Here is a 16,398-nt window from a genome sequence, read left to right as displayed (position 1 = left end):
GCCCTGAGAAAGGCAAGGACATATCAAACTCTGGTATACATATAAAGTATTAGAGAATCCACAAACGTGGAGAACTCAACGAAATCCCATGGATAGTCACAATATAACAAAACAGTGGGTAAAAAAAAACAGGAGTTCCAGAGTGAAGATGAACCAAAATTTATTAATATACTGATAATAAAGTTTGGTTCATCTTCACTCTGGAACTCCTGGTTTTTTTTACCCACTGTTTTGTTATATTATATATACATATAAAGTATCACATACCATGTAAGATGAGTTTATCTTGTTGGGCAGACTGGATGGACCGTTTAGGTCTTTACCTGCTGTCATTTACTATGCTACTATGTCACTTTTTATTCCATTCTGACAGTTCTCAGATTCAAGGATATTCACTGCTACCAGAGACTGGTGTTATGCCCATTATGGCCATAACTCCCACTAAAAGCTTGGTTGGAAAGGGGGAAGGTGAAGAAGTCCAAAAACATCTTTGTCCCTCCTTTCAGCAATTACTGTTCCACTGCATACCGATTCCCAGATTGGTGCCTTATAATTCCTACCTAGCTCAATGGTCTAGCATACAGCTATTTGCACTTCTACCTGACATGAACTTACTTGCACACAAGTTTATTTTCCCAGTGTCAAAGATGGCACTGCAGTGCCGTAGCGAGGGTGCCTGACACCCGGGGCGGGTCGCCGCTGCACGCACCCCCCCCCCAGGGTGCAGGGCATGGCGCCCCCCCCCCCCCCCGAAACGCACCCTACCTTTCAGCGAAGGGCAGGCGGGAGGGCCGATCCGCCCCCAGTGCACGTCACTGGGAGTTGCGTCGGCTCTGCTGCTTCCCTGCTTTCTCTGCCCCGGAACAGGAAGTAACCTGTTCAGGGGCAGAAAGAGCAAGGAACCAGCAAGCCGACACCCCCCCCCCCCTTCCTACATCACTGTGGCACTGTAAAAAAAATAGTACTAACCTCTTCTCTCTCTCTCTCACACACACACACACACACTGATCAGATGGTTATAGATTCTGAACCCTTCTGCTAAAGAAGCACAGACTGCATTCTGAGCAGACATACAGAAACCACCCTCCTCGGTGACAGTCAGAGCGGCTGACCTATAAAAACATCACTCAATGTCAAACGGCAGGAAATGATTTCCCTGTTAATTTTAGAATTATGTCGACTGAAGGGTGGCTGGTGGGCACAAGCCAGCGTACCCAACTTATTACACCAGGCAAAAAATACAGATTCTTTTAATGTATTTAGGAAAAATTGTTCATGTATTTTTCATTACAAAACAAAAACTGAAGGAGGCTCTTTCACTGGAAAGATAATACAAACCAATTATAGAAATTAAAAAAAAAAAGCAAACCCTCTCAAAGGCATTTGCTCAAGACTGAATGGTCAGGAAGGCTGCGTTCCACCCCAACATAGAGGGGCTGAAATCAGCACAATACAAAGGCATCCAGCCAACTTTCAGGATGCGATAAAAAAAACCCCACACTTTCAAAGTCTTTAAGGGCCCTCTCTGTGCTCCAAAGTTCTCAGCTGACAATGGCTTCACGCCAAACACAGGGAGCGCACTGGCTGCTGCTTCCTTCCTTTCGAAGGACTTCAAGCCACTTCTCCTTTCAGAGTGGGGTCTGCAAGGCGAAGGTCAAGGTAGGTTGTGAGGTTTGCTCGTTGCTTACTGTATCTCCCCCATGTACAAGCGTTTGTCACTAGATGCAGAGAGAACTAGAAGAGAAAAAAAAAATGTCAATCTGTTTGCTGGTAAAAGACTTCACAGGAAATATTAAAAGGAAATCAAACCCTTAAAAAAATAAAAAAGAAATCTTAATAAATGGTGCCCACCTTCAGCCTTCAGTTAAGCTCTTTAAGCAGCATGCCCAACCTAACAGGTATCCACTGGCATCCTTTACATTTTCATATTTTTAAAAGTACTGGCTCAGCTTTCCGTACCATTTGGAAAATTGTGGTGGAACCCCCCCCCCCCAAGTGAATGTCCCCCCCCCCCCAAAGTGAATGTCCTAAAGTATCTCATGTAGCTCCCAAACACATAAGTTATAGGAGTGGTCTAATGCTTAGTACAGTGGGTTGTGGACCTGCGGAACGGAACCGGGTTCGATTCCCACTGCCGCCTACTGGTCAGCAGTGGGTTGAGATCCTGAGGAAAAGAGTTCAATTTCCTCTGCAGCTCCAGCCATTGCCTGAGGTACAATAAAATACTAGATTGTTAGCCCATTAGGGACAGTACCAGTACCTGAGAAAGACAACTGTAAACCACTTAGGTCTAGGCAGTATATAAACACTTCTCCTGCCAAAGGATGAACTGGCCAGGCAGAGGAGAGAAGGAAGACACACAAACTATGCTGCTCTTATGTTCTTCAATGGTGATGCCTCAGCACGTTTTCTCTGCTCCCCAATCCCACAAATTCTAATCACTTTAGGTAATGCCAAATTCTCGTGATGGTAAAGCCGGCTCCATTTTCCTGTGACGTAGAGGAGGTTTACCTACACTTCCCACTATCCTGTAATGAAAATCTAATTGCAGTTCATACTACAGAGAAGAGTTCAATAAAAAGCATACCCATATCTACATGAAAAGCACCAAACACAACCACTACTTAATAAAGAATATCAGCCGAGTCTGAGTCAGACTTTTTCCCTGCAATGGATTTCAATTGCTACAGGTGTACAGCAGTGGCGTAGCTACATGGGGCCTGAGGGGGCCTGGGCCCCCGTAGATTTGGCCCTGGCCCCCTGCCGACGATTCCCTTGAACCCCCTCCCGCCACCAACCCTCCCCCGCCATCGCCGCCCGCCCCGCCGCAGCATCAGGTACCTTGTTTGCTGGCGGGGGTCCTCGAACCCCGCCAGCTGAAGAGTATTCTTCAGCGCCAGAGTAGCGCCTTTGTTCAACGAAGTTCCTGGTGTGATCAGCTGTTTCTGACGCCTTACATCCTGCACCGTGCATGTAGCCCCGTGCAGGACGTAAGGCGTCAGAAACAGCTGATCACACCAGGAACTTCATTGAACGAAGGCGCTACTCCGGCACTGAAGACTCTCTTCGGCTGGCGGGGTTCGGGGACCCCTGCCAGCAAACAAGGTATCTGATGCGGTGGCGGGGCAGGGTTGGTGGCGGGAGGGGGGCCACTAAACAGTGCCCCCCCACCCCCCTCCCGGCGAGGTCTGGCTACGTCCCTGGTGTACAGCATTAACTTATCCCAGGCACTACCACAAGGCAAGATCGTCTATATGCACCGTAAGGAGCTTTCTGTAATGCAAGAGTGCTTACTGATTGATTCATCAGGGTGGAAAACCACTTCGTTGACTGAGCCAGCGTGTCCTGGGAGCTTGTAGAGAATTTTTCGTGAGGTTGTGTCCCACACATACACAAACCTGCAAAACAATAGAATGGCTTCTCACTGCAGATTGGCAGGGACTTATTGCTGATAGTTGTGTTAATATAAAAACAGAAAACCTTGTATACATCTTGCTGTCACTCTCTGCCTAGGGAAGAGTTGGTCCTCTGTGCATAAACTATGATTTAAATCCTCCCCACTCCACCTCGTCAATAGTGAAAAGTAACTAAAAAGATACTGCTAGTAAAGAAAAAAAAAATAAAAAGAAATTTTACAAAATTTTAAAGAGTTATGTGGGCCGGCCGGCCTGATATTCAGCCAGGGCTGCATAACTTTTATGCGGCCCTGGCTGAATATCGGCCGGGCTCGCATAATTGCCGGGCGCCCAGCACACACACAAAAAAATCCCCAATATCTTCAGTGCCGGTGCCCGGACATGGCCCAGCAGTGAATATCGGGGGATAAGTTAGCTGACGATGATCAGCATTTAAAAAACACAGTGACCTCCGCCAGCTGAATATCGGGGGGGGGGGGGGGGGGGGGGGGGTACGTCCCACTGTGCCAATCTCCTCTGTTGCCAGGACCTCAAGATGAATGACCCAGGGGCATAACTCCTGAACCACTAATCCCTCATCACAAAACGTATCCATCTCTTACCTGTCTGCTGATCCTGCTACTATTTTACTTCCATCTGGTGACCAGGCGCATCTCATCAGATTCTGCAAACAGGTGGGATTAACATGTCATTTTCATTTGCTTCCACTTGACTTGAAATGAACTCATTAAACTAGAACTTAAATATTGTAACACTAATGGTTCTTCCCCAGAAACACAAACTAGCGATTATGTCTTGCGTTTTATTGCATAAAGCATCAATGCCTCGTTATTTTCTATGCCACAGATACTAAATGTAGGCAACAAGTATAAGTTACAGCCAATTACAGCTGCACCTAACAAAGAAAATCGTGTTATTTCAGCTGTAATTGGAATTCTCATTTGTACATTCATCTCCGTCCTTATTAAAACCCTTCCAAGAAAAACAATTTACAGACTTAAATTAAGTGAAACCAACAGTATTACGTGTATAAAAAAAAATAAAAAATAAAAAACAGGAGCAGCCATTAATGATATCTAACTCACCTTCTCAAAATTATGCAGGTTTCCTGCAAATATCTTCACACATCTCTCTTTGGGGGCGAATGGCCGTACATCCCACACACGAACTGTAAAAGAAACAGATCTCTCGGTGTATAACTAAAGGATACCCAATAAGGTGGGGGTAATAAGGCCAACAACTCTTATGGCGACATCTGGTGGTCAACCAGAAAAAAACCACTAGAAATAACTGAAGGGTTTAAAGCTTCGGCACACGAGATCTCTAGTGTTTGGTCTGAATGATAGAGAACTGAGGAAAAATACAAGGTAAAAACTAAAGACTGGACAGGAAAAGCTTTCTCATAAGAGCCAGACAGATAAACTCATCTCAGACACTGTGAATGGCAGCATCTTGATTAAAATGAAGCGGGGGAGGAAGAAATCACATGGCGACACTGAGCTGCCACCCTTTCAGCTACACTTTGGAGCCCAGCTCTTCAAACCTCTTAGAATTGAAATCATGCCAGCCGTGAAACTCAAGAGGAGGCAAAGAAACGTGTCACACATACAGAGAAATATAAGAAAACAACTACTGTGCCAACCCACAAGCAAAGATACAGAGCAGATGGGACAATGATCAGAAGCAAACACGAGCGCTAGAGGCCAATACCGCCACGCTAGTGCCTGTGTTTGTGCCCGCCTGATGATCAGAGCCGGTGAGCGCGTGTAATAACGTGCTTGCCGGCTCTAAATGCTAATTGCATGCAAGCGCATGCAAACAAGGGTCTCCCGCATTCATCCCTCATGACCAGCGGGCAGCGCGCCAAAGGTGTGCTAACCCTCCAAACCTTACAACAATTAAGAGCTGGTGTTAGGGTTTGCTAGCTAGGGGGGGAATGAGGGAGACCCACTGAAGAGGTTTCACAGTTCCGGGATTGTCTCCCGGACCTGTCAAACCTAAGCCCGCCTCCCCAGGCTCCCCACCCCCAAAGCACGAAAAACCCTATGATCAGAGCTAATAGCGCGCATAAATTTGAATACTATTAGTTTTGATCATAGGGGAGTTATAGCCCCGTGCTATTCCAGCTCTATTTTTAGAGCGCTGTTTGGAACAGCACTTGGCTTCTGATCATCGACCCAAGAGCGAGGCACTGAAAGCAATGGATCAGTGCCAGAAGTGGTCCGAGGTTGTTCAAGTTTTTATAATCTGCCTACATGCTAATGAAAACAAAAATCGAGCACCTCATAAATGAAATCACCATTCAAAAACGTCCCTTTCCAACCCTCAATAAAAAAAAACCCCTTTAAGATTTCCTGGTTACAAACCTTTTCCCTGATGCCTGACCTACCCTAGTATATTCATTATTCTGACATTATGGCTAAAGTCAAGTTCAGTGCTTTATAAAAAAGAGGGGGGATATATGATTGAGGTGTACAAAATCATGAGTGGTACAGAACAAGAAGAAGTAAATCAATTTTTTTACTTGTTCGAAAAATACAAAGACTAGGGTACACTCGAAGTTACATGGAAATACTTTTAAAAACAAAAAGGAGAAAATACTTTTTCACTCAAACAGTTAAGCTCTGGAACTTCTTGCCAGAGGATGAGGTAACAGCGGTTAGTGTATCTGGGTTTTAAAAAAGGTTTGGATAAATTCCTGGACGAATGGGAAGCAACTAACTGCTTGCCCTGGGATTTGTAGTATGGAGTGTTGCCGTGATTTCTGCCAGGTACGTCTGACCTGGCTTGGCCACTGTTTGGAAAATAGGATACTGGGCTAGACAGACCATTGGTCTGACCCAGTATGGCTACTCTTATGTTCAAAGACCCACAATGGTCCAATAGGCATAGAGCTCAGGAAGCATTTTTGTTCCACTGCATGGGCACCGAGTTATGTTGTTTCATGGGCGGATGTGAATGCTTTGGGCGACAGAGGGACGAGTTAACATGAGCGTATTTGGGAAGACAGAGGGAGAGCATGCACAGAAATAATATTTGGGGAGGGGGGGGGGGGAAGAATGAGTGGATTATCGATTGTGTGGGGGTTTTTTTAGCTAGTACTGCAACAGCACATATGCCATCGTCCTACTTCTGGGAACTCCATAGAGATTACATCCAGTATTACAGGTGTTTCTACTAAATATGTGGGTTGATAAATAACATCAAGCTTTTACATTCATGCACTAAAATACATAGATGTCATATCTACCGCCCCCATGCCCCACCCCCAGTGAAATGTAAGAAATTTTTAACCATGTTGCAAAGATTAAGGCACATGCATCATTTCAGCAAGAAACCCATTCAATTAACGATGGCGCGAACACTTAAAATGCGACTGCGTAGGCTCACAGTGTACACCTTGTATAAAGCAATGTGGAGTGTGACATAAGTAAAATGATGACACAAATTACCAGACTAAATTTAAAACGGAGCTCCGCTACTAAAATCTTGCGCGCCAAGGTCATTGTTCCCGCATCAGTAAAAATGTCTTTTTTTTTTGCACTAATGCCCATGTGCTAATGTTGCAATTAACACGATGCCATTTGGTAAAATTACCGCATCAGCGCTTACTGCCATTCATTTTGTAAGCGGTTAAGGGCTCACACACGGTAATGAAAACGCGTTAACTACGTAAGTCCATAAGTAATGCCATACTGGAAAAAGACCAAAGGTCCATCGAGCCTAGCATCCTGTCCACAACAGCGGCCAATCCAGGTCAAGGGAACCTGGCAAGCTACCCAAACGTACAAACATTTTATACATGTTATTCCCGAAATTGTGGATTTTTCCCAAGTCCATTTAGTAGCGGTCTATGGACTTGTCCTTTAGGAAACTGTCCAACCCCTTTTTAAACTCTGCCAAGCTAACCGCCTTCACCACGTTCTCCGGCAACGAATTCCAAAGTTTAATTACGTGTTGGGTGAAGAAAAGTTTTCTCCTATTTGTTTTAAATTTGCTACACTGTAGTTTCATCGCTTGCCCCCTAGTCCTAGTATTTTTGGAAAGCGTGAACAGACGCTTCACATCCACCTGTTCCACTCCACTCATTATTTTATATACCTCTATCATGTCTCCCCTCAGCCGTCTCTTCTCCAAGCTGAAAAGCCCTAGCCTCCTTAGTCTTTCTTCATAGGGAAGTCGTCCCATCCCTGCTATCATTTTTGTCGCCCTTCGCTGGTTAGTGAAGAACACCCACTCCCCAAACCGGCACGCCCCTCAGGAAAAAAAAAAAAAAAAAAAGAGGGCCTTATTTACTAAGCTGTGCTGTGTAGGCAGCCACAATATTCCTATGGGCGCCTACACAGCATGAACGCGCTAATTTTGTGCATGCACTAAAAATGTTAGTGCACCTTAGTAAACAGGGCACTTAGCGCGCGGCTAGCATGCACATATTTTGAAGTTAGCACAGGATGCCTGAGCATGTCCCGTAGTACGCCATTTCTAGTTGCGTTAGGCAAGCATTACTGCCCCTCAGTAAATATAGCTACTTGGTCAGTCCAGTGAAAGTGACCTGGTTGGGAGCCAAAAGGTTGCAGGTTCGAATCCCAAGATCCCCGGCTGCAAAAACTAGACACCTAAGTAATAAATATGTACCCTACATGGTAGGGAAGTTAAATTCATCTATAAATCTCTCCCTTGGGCTACTGATTTTTTTTTTTTTAATTTTGTTTAAGGTATTTCACAAATGTCATTTCTTAAAAAAACAAAAAAAGAAATACCTATTTCTTATTGAACACATATTCCTCAGATACTGATGCTCATTTTTGTTTCTTGGATCTTGTAAATTATATTGCATCAATAACCCCATATATGACTGCTCAACACCTGAGGTGTAACAAAGAGAGGGAAGTAAGCACAAGCAAAGCCCAAGCAAAAAACACAGCACAAAGGGCCTTTAAAACAAAAAGGAACACAATACTTATATTGAAAACCTTTTAATGATCAAATTTGATTGAAGGGAGACCCGACACGGGCCGTGTTTCGGTGCTACCGCATCTGCGTCAGGGGTCACACCAATGACAGGGAGGCTTATACAGATAAATTCAGAACATCTGTTGGCTTTCAAAGTTGTCTATAAATGTATTCCTCCATATGTCATACAATATTGAGCTCCCGCACACCTTGAGAGTGTGCGTGAGCTCAACATTGTATGACATATGGAGGAATACATTTATAGACAACTTTGAAAGTCAACAGATGTTCTGAATTTGTCTGTATAAGCCTGGTGTGACCCCTGACGCAGGTGCGGTAGCACCGAAACACGGCCCGTGTCGGGTCTCCCTTCAATCAAATTTGATCATTAAAAGGTTTTCAATATAAGTATTGTCCCCTTTTTGTTTTTAAAGGCCCTTTGTGCTGTGTTTTTTGCTTACTCAATACCTGAGAAATAGAAAAAGCAGATGTAAATTTGGGGTGTTGATTTTGTGAGGATTTGGTCTTCTGATGAAAAAGATTTACTTTTTTTTTTTTGTTAACTGTTTTTGAAACAGTTATCTACTAGGATAGTTTTGCCCCAAATAGGAGGGAAAATACTTCAGATCGCACGTCTGGGTGGATGTAGAATACCCACAAAAAAAAGTCTGCTCTATTTAGTTGGAAATTAAAGCCATTTCTCATTTGCAAGAAGGAGGAGGACTGTTTTCTAACAATGGCGAACAGGACAAGGATACAGTTGTAGTAGTTTTAAGAGGCAATATAACTTCTTAAATTATACAAAAACTAGCCGTTGAGCCTGTTAAAACGGGCTGGTGTTTCGCCGCCCCCGACGCCCTTCCACCCGGCCCGTCTCTTCACTATTCAACTTACATCTCCGCAGCAGGCAGAGATCAGCTGAGGTCCCGTCGGCCTTCCTTCTCTGCCTGTGTCCCGCCCTCGTGTGACGTAACGTCAGCGAGGGCGGGACACAGGCAGGGAAGGAAGGCCAACGGCAGCTCAGCTGATCTGCCTGCTGCGGAGATGTAAGTTGAATAGCGAAGAGACGGCCGGGTGGAGGGGTGGCGGCAGCGGCGACTCCGGTGGGGGGAGGGTAGCGGTGGCGACCTCGGCGGTTCCCTCCCCTTCGCGCAGTTTCCCTCTCTGTCCCCCCCCCCCATCATCACGTATTGACGCGGGGGCGGGACAGACAGGGAAGTCTCTACTGCGCATTTGCGAGTGAGTACGGTCACTCGCCATTTATATGTTTGATTCTACACAGTTAAGATAGCAAAAATCTCCAGACTGGTGCATGATATGAATATTTGTAGAAACTGGTAAGGTGTCAGTGATTTAAAAATCGAGCACCAATTAAAGCCAATATTATGATTATGACGACAGATACTGCAAGAAAAAGGGTTGTATGAATTTTGGAAGACAAGATGGGGTAGTTTCATCTTTCTTCTGTTAATGAAAAACTGGGATTAATCCAGGAATGAATAACCTGTATCTGCTGAATTTTAACAAAAAGTTATTTAAATAGTTGTTTAATCAACTTGGAAGATGAAATCATATTTTTTTATCAGCCCAGCTACAAGAATGCTTCCAAATTCTACAGAAACAAAATTTTTTGCCCGTTTTCGGCCAGACATTACGTATTATGTGTTAGTTTTCTGGGATCCAAGACTTAACATGTTAAACTGAACTGTTTTTTTTTTTCTAATAATAATCAAGATGAAAAATAATTGCTCTATATAGAATGAAACCCTTATCATTTGTGCTGAATTGAGTCATTTTAAACACTACCCTGGCACAGAATGATGTAAGTTTTTGTTGATATAGTCTGGAAAAGCATCACTTAACATTAGGTTAAAAGGAAGGCAATTTAAAATCATTTCTGGCGGCTTTATTGATTAAGTTAAGAGTATAAGCTAAGATGGCTGCAGTCCAATAGATGTATTAAATGTGTAGCTCCTTAATGCAGACTCGCTGAATGTGAGAAAATCAAGGGTTCTTGGCAGGATGTTTCCATACTGAAGGGTTTCAGACAGAGTCTTCAGTATTAATATTTGACACTATTGGCCAGGATAGAGACAGCTCATTATTACTGGCAGTAAACTTATAAAACGTTGGTGAAATGGATTGAGTCGCACCCTTCCAACAAGTCACAGTAGTTGTCAATTGGGCTTAATTTTATGGAAATGGATTGGACTGATTCATGGGCTACCAAGAATACAAAACAGGTATGTCTAATTAAAAAGTGTGCAGGAAATCTGTTGACTGGCTGCCACTACCTTTCCTGCCTCCTCATGCCCTACACACCCGCTCGCTCACTTTGTTCCACAAATGCTGGTCTGCATCAACTTCCCCCTCCCTCCATTATCAGACTTGAATCCACACGTGCATCGGCTCTCAGTTATGTTGGGCCCAGACTATGGAATGCCCTACCCACCCCACCTTTGCTCAGAATCCTCCAACACCAAATTCAAGTCCTCTTTGAAAACTCACCTCTTCTCTCTAGCCTACTCTGCTCACTCTTAGCTTCACTTTGCCTTTCTCCAGCAATGTAGCGTTTTAATTTAATTCGCTCAGAAGCTATATTTTGTCATAAAGTGATATATCAAGCCTTGTAAAGGAATAATAATAAAATAATTGGGCGTGAGAGAGCTATACACTTTTGCTAGAAGCCACATGGTGTAGCTTGGAGTGCAGATGTAATGGCAAACGCACACATGAAGTAGACTGTCATTCTCCCACAGATGAGGAAAACAGGAATTTCATTTATTTATTTATTTTTCTTTTCTATGTAGTGCATTGAAAAATAGCTGGTTACCTACAGAGCCAGTATATAATTCCTTATCAGGCTGGGAAGAGCCAGAATGTCCTAATTCTTATTTTGTGGTAACCTGTCGGTATTTGCATTATGGAAAGGCTTTAATGATTGTTACTCAGTAAAAGAAATTATAGAAGGTATCAGAAAGCAGTAGTGTCAAAAAAATGAGTGGATTAAAAGTCCTACATTTAATAAAATGTCCTTTATTAACAAATGTGGTCCATGTGTCACTCTAGGGGTTGTTTCAGAGGTATACAACTGAAAAAATATAAATAAGGACAAAAAATTAAAATTGAACCTTATTCTCTACAATCATAATACAAAAACGTGTGTATGGAAACCAGAGACAATGTGCATATATAGACAATACATAAAAGTACATTCCATCACACATAAATTTATGTACAAACAAGGCTGGACAAAAGTGTGTTAGCAGAGATGTGCCATGCAGACTGACAGACAATTATCCTTAATAAGAAAATGTTGGGAATTGAAAAAAAATAGTAAAGTTCAATCAAAAAGCTGGATCACGCTCAAGAAATTGTGGGCTGTCAGTATAAAAACTTGATATACAAGAAGATACAGCTACCTACCCTCCTATAACTCAGCCACAATGAACTGCTGAAAAACAATTCAAAACAAAGTCAAATGATCAAACAAACAAAAAAAAACCACATCTTCAAAACCATTATACGTACCAGGTAAATGAAGTCCTAACAGATGGTGGAACCGAGAAATGATCGTTACGATCTGAAAAAGCTGAGCGATGTAGCAACAACATCCCTTTGTAAAAATCATCCTTCCATTTAGCCATAAGGCAAATAAGTAGACCCAAAATTACTTATCAAATCAGAGCAAATGACGCCAGCTTACAGATTAGTGCAGAGAGTAATAAGCAACCAGACACCAGTGCATTATGGATATTTAAATCCTACACGAACCCTAAAATAAAGTCTCAAAATTTAAGATAAGGCACAAATGCCTTGGAGCATTTCTGAAATTACTATTACTAAACTTCTCTTAAAATAGTATTTTCGCAGAGGGACCAAGGCATTTGTGCCTTATTATCATTCATCATAACAAATTTTTACAGTTGCTTGTTTTGAGACTTTATTTTAGGGTTCGTGTAGGATTTAAATACCCATAATGCACTGGTGTCTCAGTTGGGTCAGTGTAGAGAGCAGTAAGCAATCTGTAAGCTGGCGTCATTTGTTATGATTTGGTAAACAATTTTTGGTCTACCTGTTTGCCTTATGGCTAAATGGAAGGATGATTTTTACAAATGGATGTTGTTGCTACATCGCTCAGCTTTTTCAGATCGTAACGATCATTTCTCGGTTCCACCATCTGTTAGGACTTCATTTACCTGGTACGTATAATGGTTTTGAAGATGTGGTTTTTTTTTGTTTGATCATTTGACTTTGTTTTGAATTGTTTTTCAGCAGTTCATTGTGGCTGAGTTATAGGAGGGTAGGTAGCTGCATCTTCTTGTATATCAAGTTTTTATACTGACAGCCCACAATTTCTTGAGCATGATCCAGCTTTTTGATTGAACTTTACTATTTTTTCAATACCCTCCATTTTCTTATTAGGGATTATTGTCTCTCAGTCTGCGTGGCACATCTCTTGTAACACACATTTTTCCAGCTTTGTTTGTACATATATCCATTATCTTTGGATTTCATACACACTTTTCTGTATTGATTGTAGAGAATAAAATTCAATTTTAATTTTATTTCTCCTTATATATTTTTTTTAGTTGTATACCCCTGAAGCAGCCCCTATTGGACGAAACGGGGACTACATTGGATTTTATTTATTTGTTAAAAAGACATTTTTTATTACATTTTCGATTCTTAATCTACTCAGTTTTTGAATTGGTTTTGATGGGGATTTGGAAAGCCTTTCTGGTGTTGTCTATTCAGAAAGCAGTATAGACAGAGGCTTTGCAAGGACATAAAACAACAAGACAATTTTATAAAGATTTTTTGAGTTAAAACACAAAACGTGCATAAAAGGGCTTTTATAAAAATTAGAAGATGCTTAAAAATGGTGCTGTGTAATCAGGCATGCACTTGTAAATGACTCTGGATTAGGCATGTACAGGGGACAGGTTTGTGCAGGGTTGCTTGCTCCCAAGCAGGCATTGCTGTTCATTGCGTCAATGTGGGTGCAATTACTGCAGGATCTGTGTAGTATTTTATAGACACAGAGGCATTTACGTGTCTTTAAGTACATAAGTATTGCCATACTGGGAAAGACCAAAGGTCCATCGAGCCCAGCATCCTGTTTCCAACTGTGGCCAATCTAGGTCACAAATACCAGGCAAGATCCCAAAAATTTTAAAAACATTTTATACTGCTTATCCCAGAAATAGTGGATTTTCCCCAAGCCCATTTAATAACGGTCTATGGACTTTTCCTTTATGAAGCCATCCAACCCTTTTTTAAACTCCGCTAAGTTAACCCACCTTTACCACATTCTCTGGCAATGAATTCCAGAGTTTAATTACACGTTAAGAAAAATTTTCTCCGATTCGTTTTAAATTCACTACATTGTAGCTTCATCGCATGCCCCCTAGTCCTAGTATTTTTGGAAAGCGTGAACAGACACTTCACATCTACCCGTTCAACTCCACTCATTATTTTATAGACCTCTATCATATCTCCCACCAGCCGTCTTTATAAAATAGGTAATTTCTCCACCTCCAATCCTAGGTGACCTGCTATAAAATTAAGTTATCTGAGAAAAGCAGAATTACAGGGGTGATTTAAAAAGATGTTACTTCAGAAAACTTGTGATTAAACTCCTTCAAAACAAAAAAAGAAAAGAAAAAAAAACTCCCTTGAATCCATAAGTCATTCTTTTCTGGTTATTTACAAGAAATTAAACCACCAAGTACAGGAATATATCAGCCATCATCTCTATGTTGAGATTCAGGCCTTCAATATATATGATAGTGTGCCAAGAGTACCTACTGACAGACCAGTTCTATTTCTCAGATATAGAATATTCCCCTTACCTGAGTTATCCATTGAGTTAGAGAGCAGATAGGAACCTTCCGAGCTGAGGCTCAGGCCGGTCACGGAGTCCGCATGACCACGCATGGTGTACATTAGCTTATTCTGACGGAGATCCCACACCTTCAAACAGAATACAGTTCCTTACTTGACTTTCCATGAATTATAAAAACCTTTATATTTAAACACAGTTCTTGTGACTAACTAGAGTTTACAGGTCTGCCTTGGTGAAACTTGTTCTGTACACATTTCTACATGGATAAAATTAGTCAGGAATGTAACTTGTGATTTAGAAAAGAAACTTATACCCACAGCATGCATAGATTTCAAGGGGGTACGCTGTGGGCAGGATTTAGGTAGACCTGAAAATTATACAGGTATTTTCTATTTTCAGGACCAGTTCATGTGTGCATGCACACAGAAATGAGGACAATTTTCTGAAGCCACTGCAAAGACTGAGCTCCTTATCTTTCCACCCAAACCCTCTTCTCCTCTTCCCCCACTTTCCGTCTCTGTTGACAACACCCTCATCCTCCCCGTCTCTTCAGCACGCAATCTCGGAGTCATCTTCGATTCCTCCCTCTCCTTCTCTGCCCATATCCAGCAGACAGCTAAGACCTGTCGCTTCTTCCTCTATAATATTAGCAAAATTCGCCCATTCCTCTCTGAACAGACCACCCGAACCCTCGTCCACTCGCTCGTTACCTCTCGTCTTGACTATTGCAACCTTCTCCTCGCTGGCCTCCCGCTTAGCCACCTATCCCCCCTTCAATCTGTCCAAAATTCCGCCGCACGTCTTATCTACCGCGTGAACCGATACTCTCATATCACCCCTCTCCTCAAGTCGCTTCACTGGCTCCCAATCCACTACCGTATACAGTTCAAGCTTCTCCTATTGACCTTCAAGTGCACTCAATCTGCTGCCCCCCATTACCTCTCTACCCTCCTCTCCCCGTATGTTCCCACCCGTAACCTCCGCTCTCAGGACAAATCACTCCTATCTGTACCCTTCTCCACCACCGCTAACTCCAGACTCCGCCCCTTCTGCCTCGCAGCACCTTATGCCTGGAACAGACTTCCTGAGCCCTTACGCCATGCACCCTCCCTGCCCATCTTCAAGTCCTTACTCAAGGCCCATCTCTTCTCCCTTGCTTTTGGCGCCTAACCACCTTCCCCATTCCTGTTACCTACACTGACTACGTAGTCTGTTACCGTTAGATTGTAAGCTCTCTTGAGCAGGGACTGTCCCTCCCCGTGTTTAAACTTGTACAGCGCTGCGTAACCCTGGCAGCGCTATAGAAATGCTAAGTAGTAGTAGTACTTTGAGGCAGGTAGAAGTATGCACTGATGGTTCTTTCAGTTTATATGGCTGTTGGGATCTATTGTTTTACCACTGACTGCTTCCTCCCTACCCCCCCCAACCCCCCAAAAGAAGCTGCCACCTAGGCAATGCCTAATCTTGCCTAATAGTTGCAAAATAGGCAGGGCTGACCCAACCACAATACAGATGTAAATGCTGATGGAGGGAAATTTGCAACCATATCTGTTCCAAGGTACACCTAAGTAAACCAGCTCACTGTTTATTTGGATCTGGTGATCTGAGGTGTGATTTTTTTCTGGGGTGGGGGGGGGGGGGGGCAACTTGTGCTCACCCCTTTGGTGTTCAAAACCAAACCAGCAAACAAACTCTGCTTTGTTTTTTGTAAAATGGCTGTTCCTGCTGTATCTACAGTCAATACACATTTTTCCTATGGTCTTATCTGTATTTTAAGAAAGGCTCCATATTCACCAAGCCTTTAGTAAAATGAGTTACAAACTGCCCTATCAATGACATATACATATATTTACTAAATGGCGCTATGGGCGCGTTAGCTAGCACTTTTAATGCACATAAATGGTTTACACGCATTAAACGCTAACGCGCCCATAGAAATGTATAGGTGCGTTAGCGTTTAACGCGCCTTAAATTTACAGGCGTGTTAAAAACGCTAATGCACCTTAGTAAACATACCCCTCGGTGACAGCTTGGAAAAGCAATCATGGAGTCAGTATTGACAACCTGGAAGTGAAAGCAGGATTTTCATACAAACTCTAACCAGTCACTAGAACAGCAGGGAAGCTCACTTCTGGTGACCTAACCAGCAGGAATTGCTGGAAAGTCCTGGTATGTGGTATA

At 42.8% G+C, this 16,398-nt stretch overlaps 1 protein-coding gene across 1 annotated transcript in view; it reads right to left on the bottom strand.

Annotated features, from left to right (window-relative positions):
• Positions 1 to 1,234: 1,234 nt before the first annotated feature.
• SNRNP40 (small nuclear ribonucleoprotein U5 subunit 40) overlaps positions 1,235 to 16,398 on the bottom strand; it is a 30,368-nt gene continuing 15,204 nt past the window's right edge. Inside the window, exons 6-10 of the mRNA XM_030219582.1 lie at positions 14,225 to 14,345; positions 4,502 to 4,584; positions 4,019 to 4,080; positions 3,295 to 3,398; positions 1,235 to 1,734 (exon numbers count right to left, since the gene is read on the bottom strand). Of these exons, the coding sequence (XP_030075442.1) occupies positions 1,685 to 1,734; positions 3,295 to 3,398; positions 4,019 to 4,080; positions 4,502 to 4,584; positions 14,225 to 14,345 (420 nt within the window). The 3' untranslated portion in view covers positions 1,235 to 1,684. The remainder of the gene's footprint in view (positions 1,735 to 3,294; positions 3,399 to 4,018; positions 4,081 to 4,501; positions 4,585 to 14,224; positions 14,346 to 16,398) is intronic.

This window comes from Microcaecilia unicolor, chromosome 11, assembly GCF_901765095.1.
Source record: "Microcaecilia unicolor chromosome 11, aMicUni1.1, whole genome shotgun sequence".
In the NCBI taxonomy this organism is placed as follows: Eukaryota; Metazoa; Chordata; class Amphibia; order Gymnophiona; family Siphonopidae; genus Microcaecilia; species Microcaecilia unicolor.
Note: the sequence above shows the minus strand (reverse complement) of the source record. Positions and strands in the feature narration are given on the sequence as shown.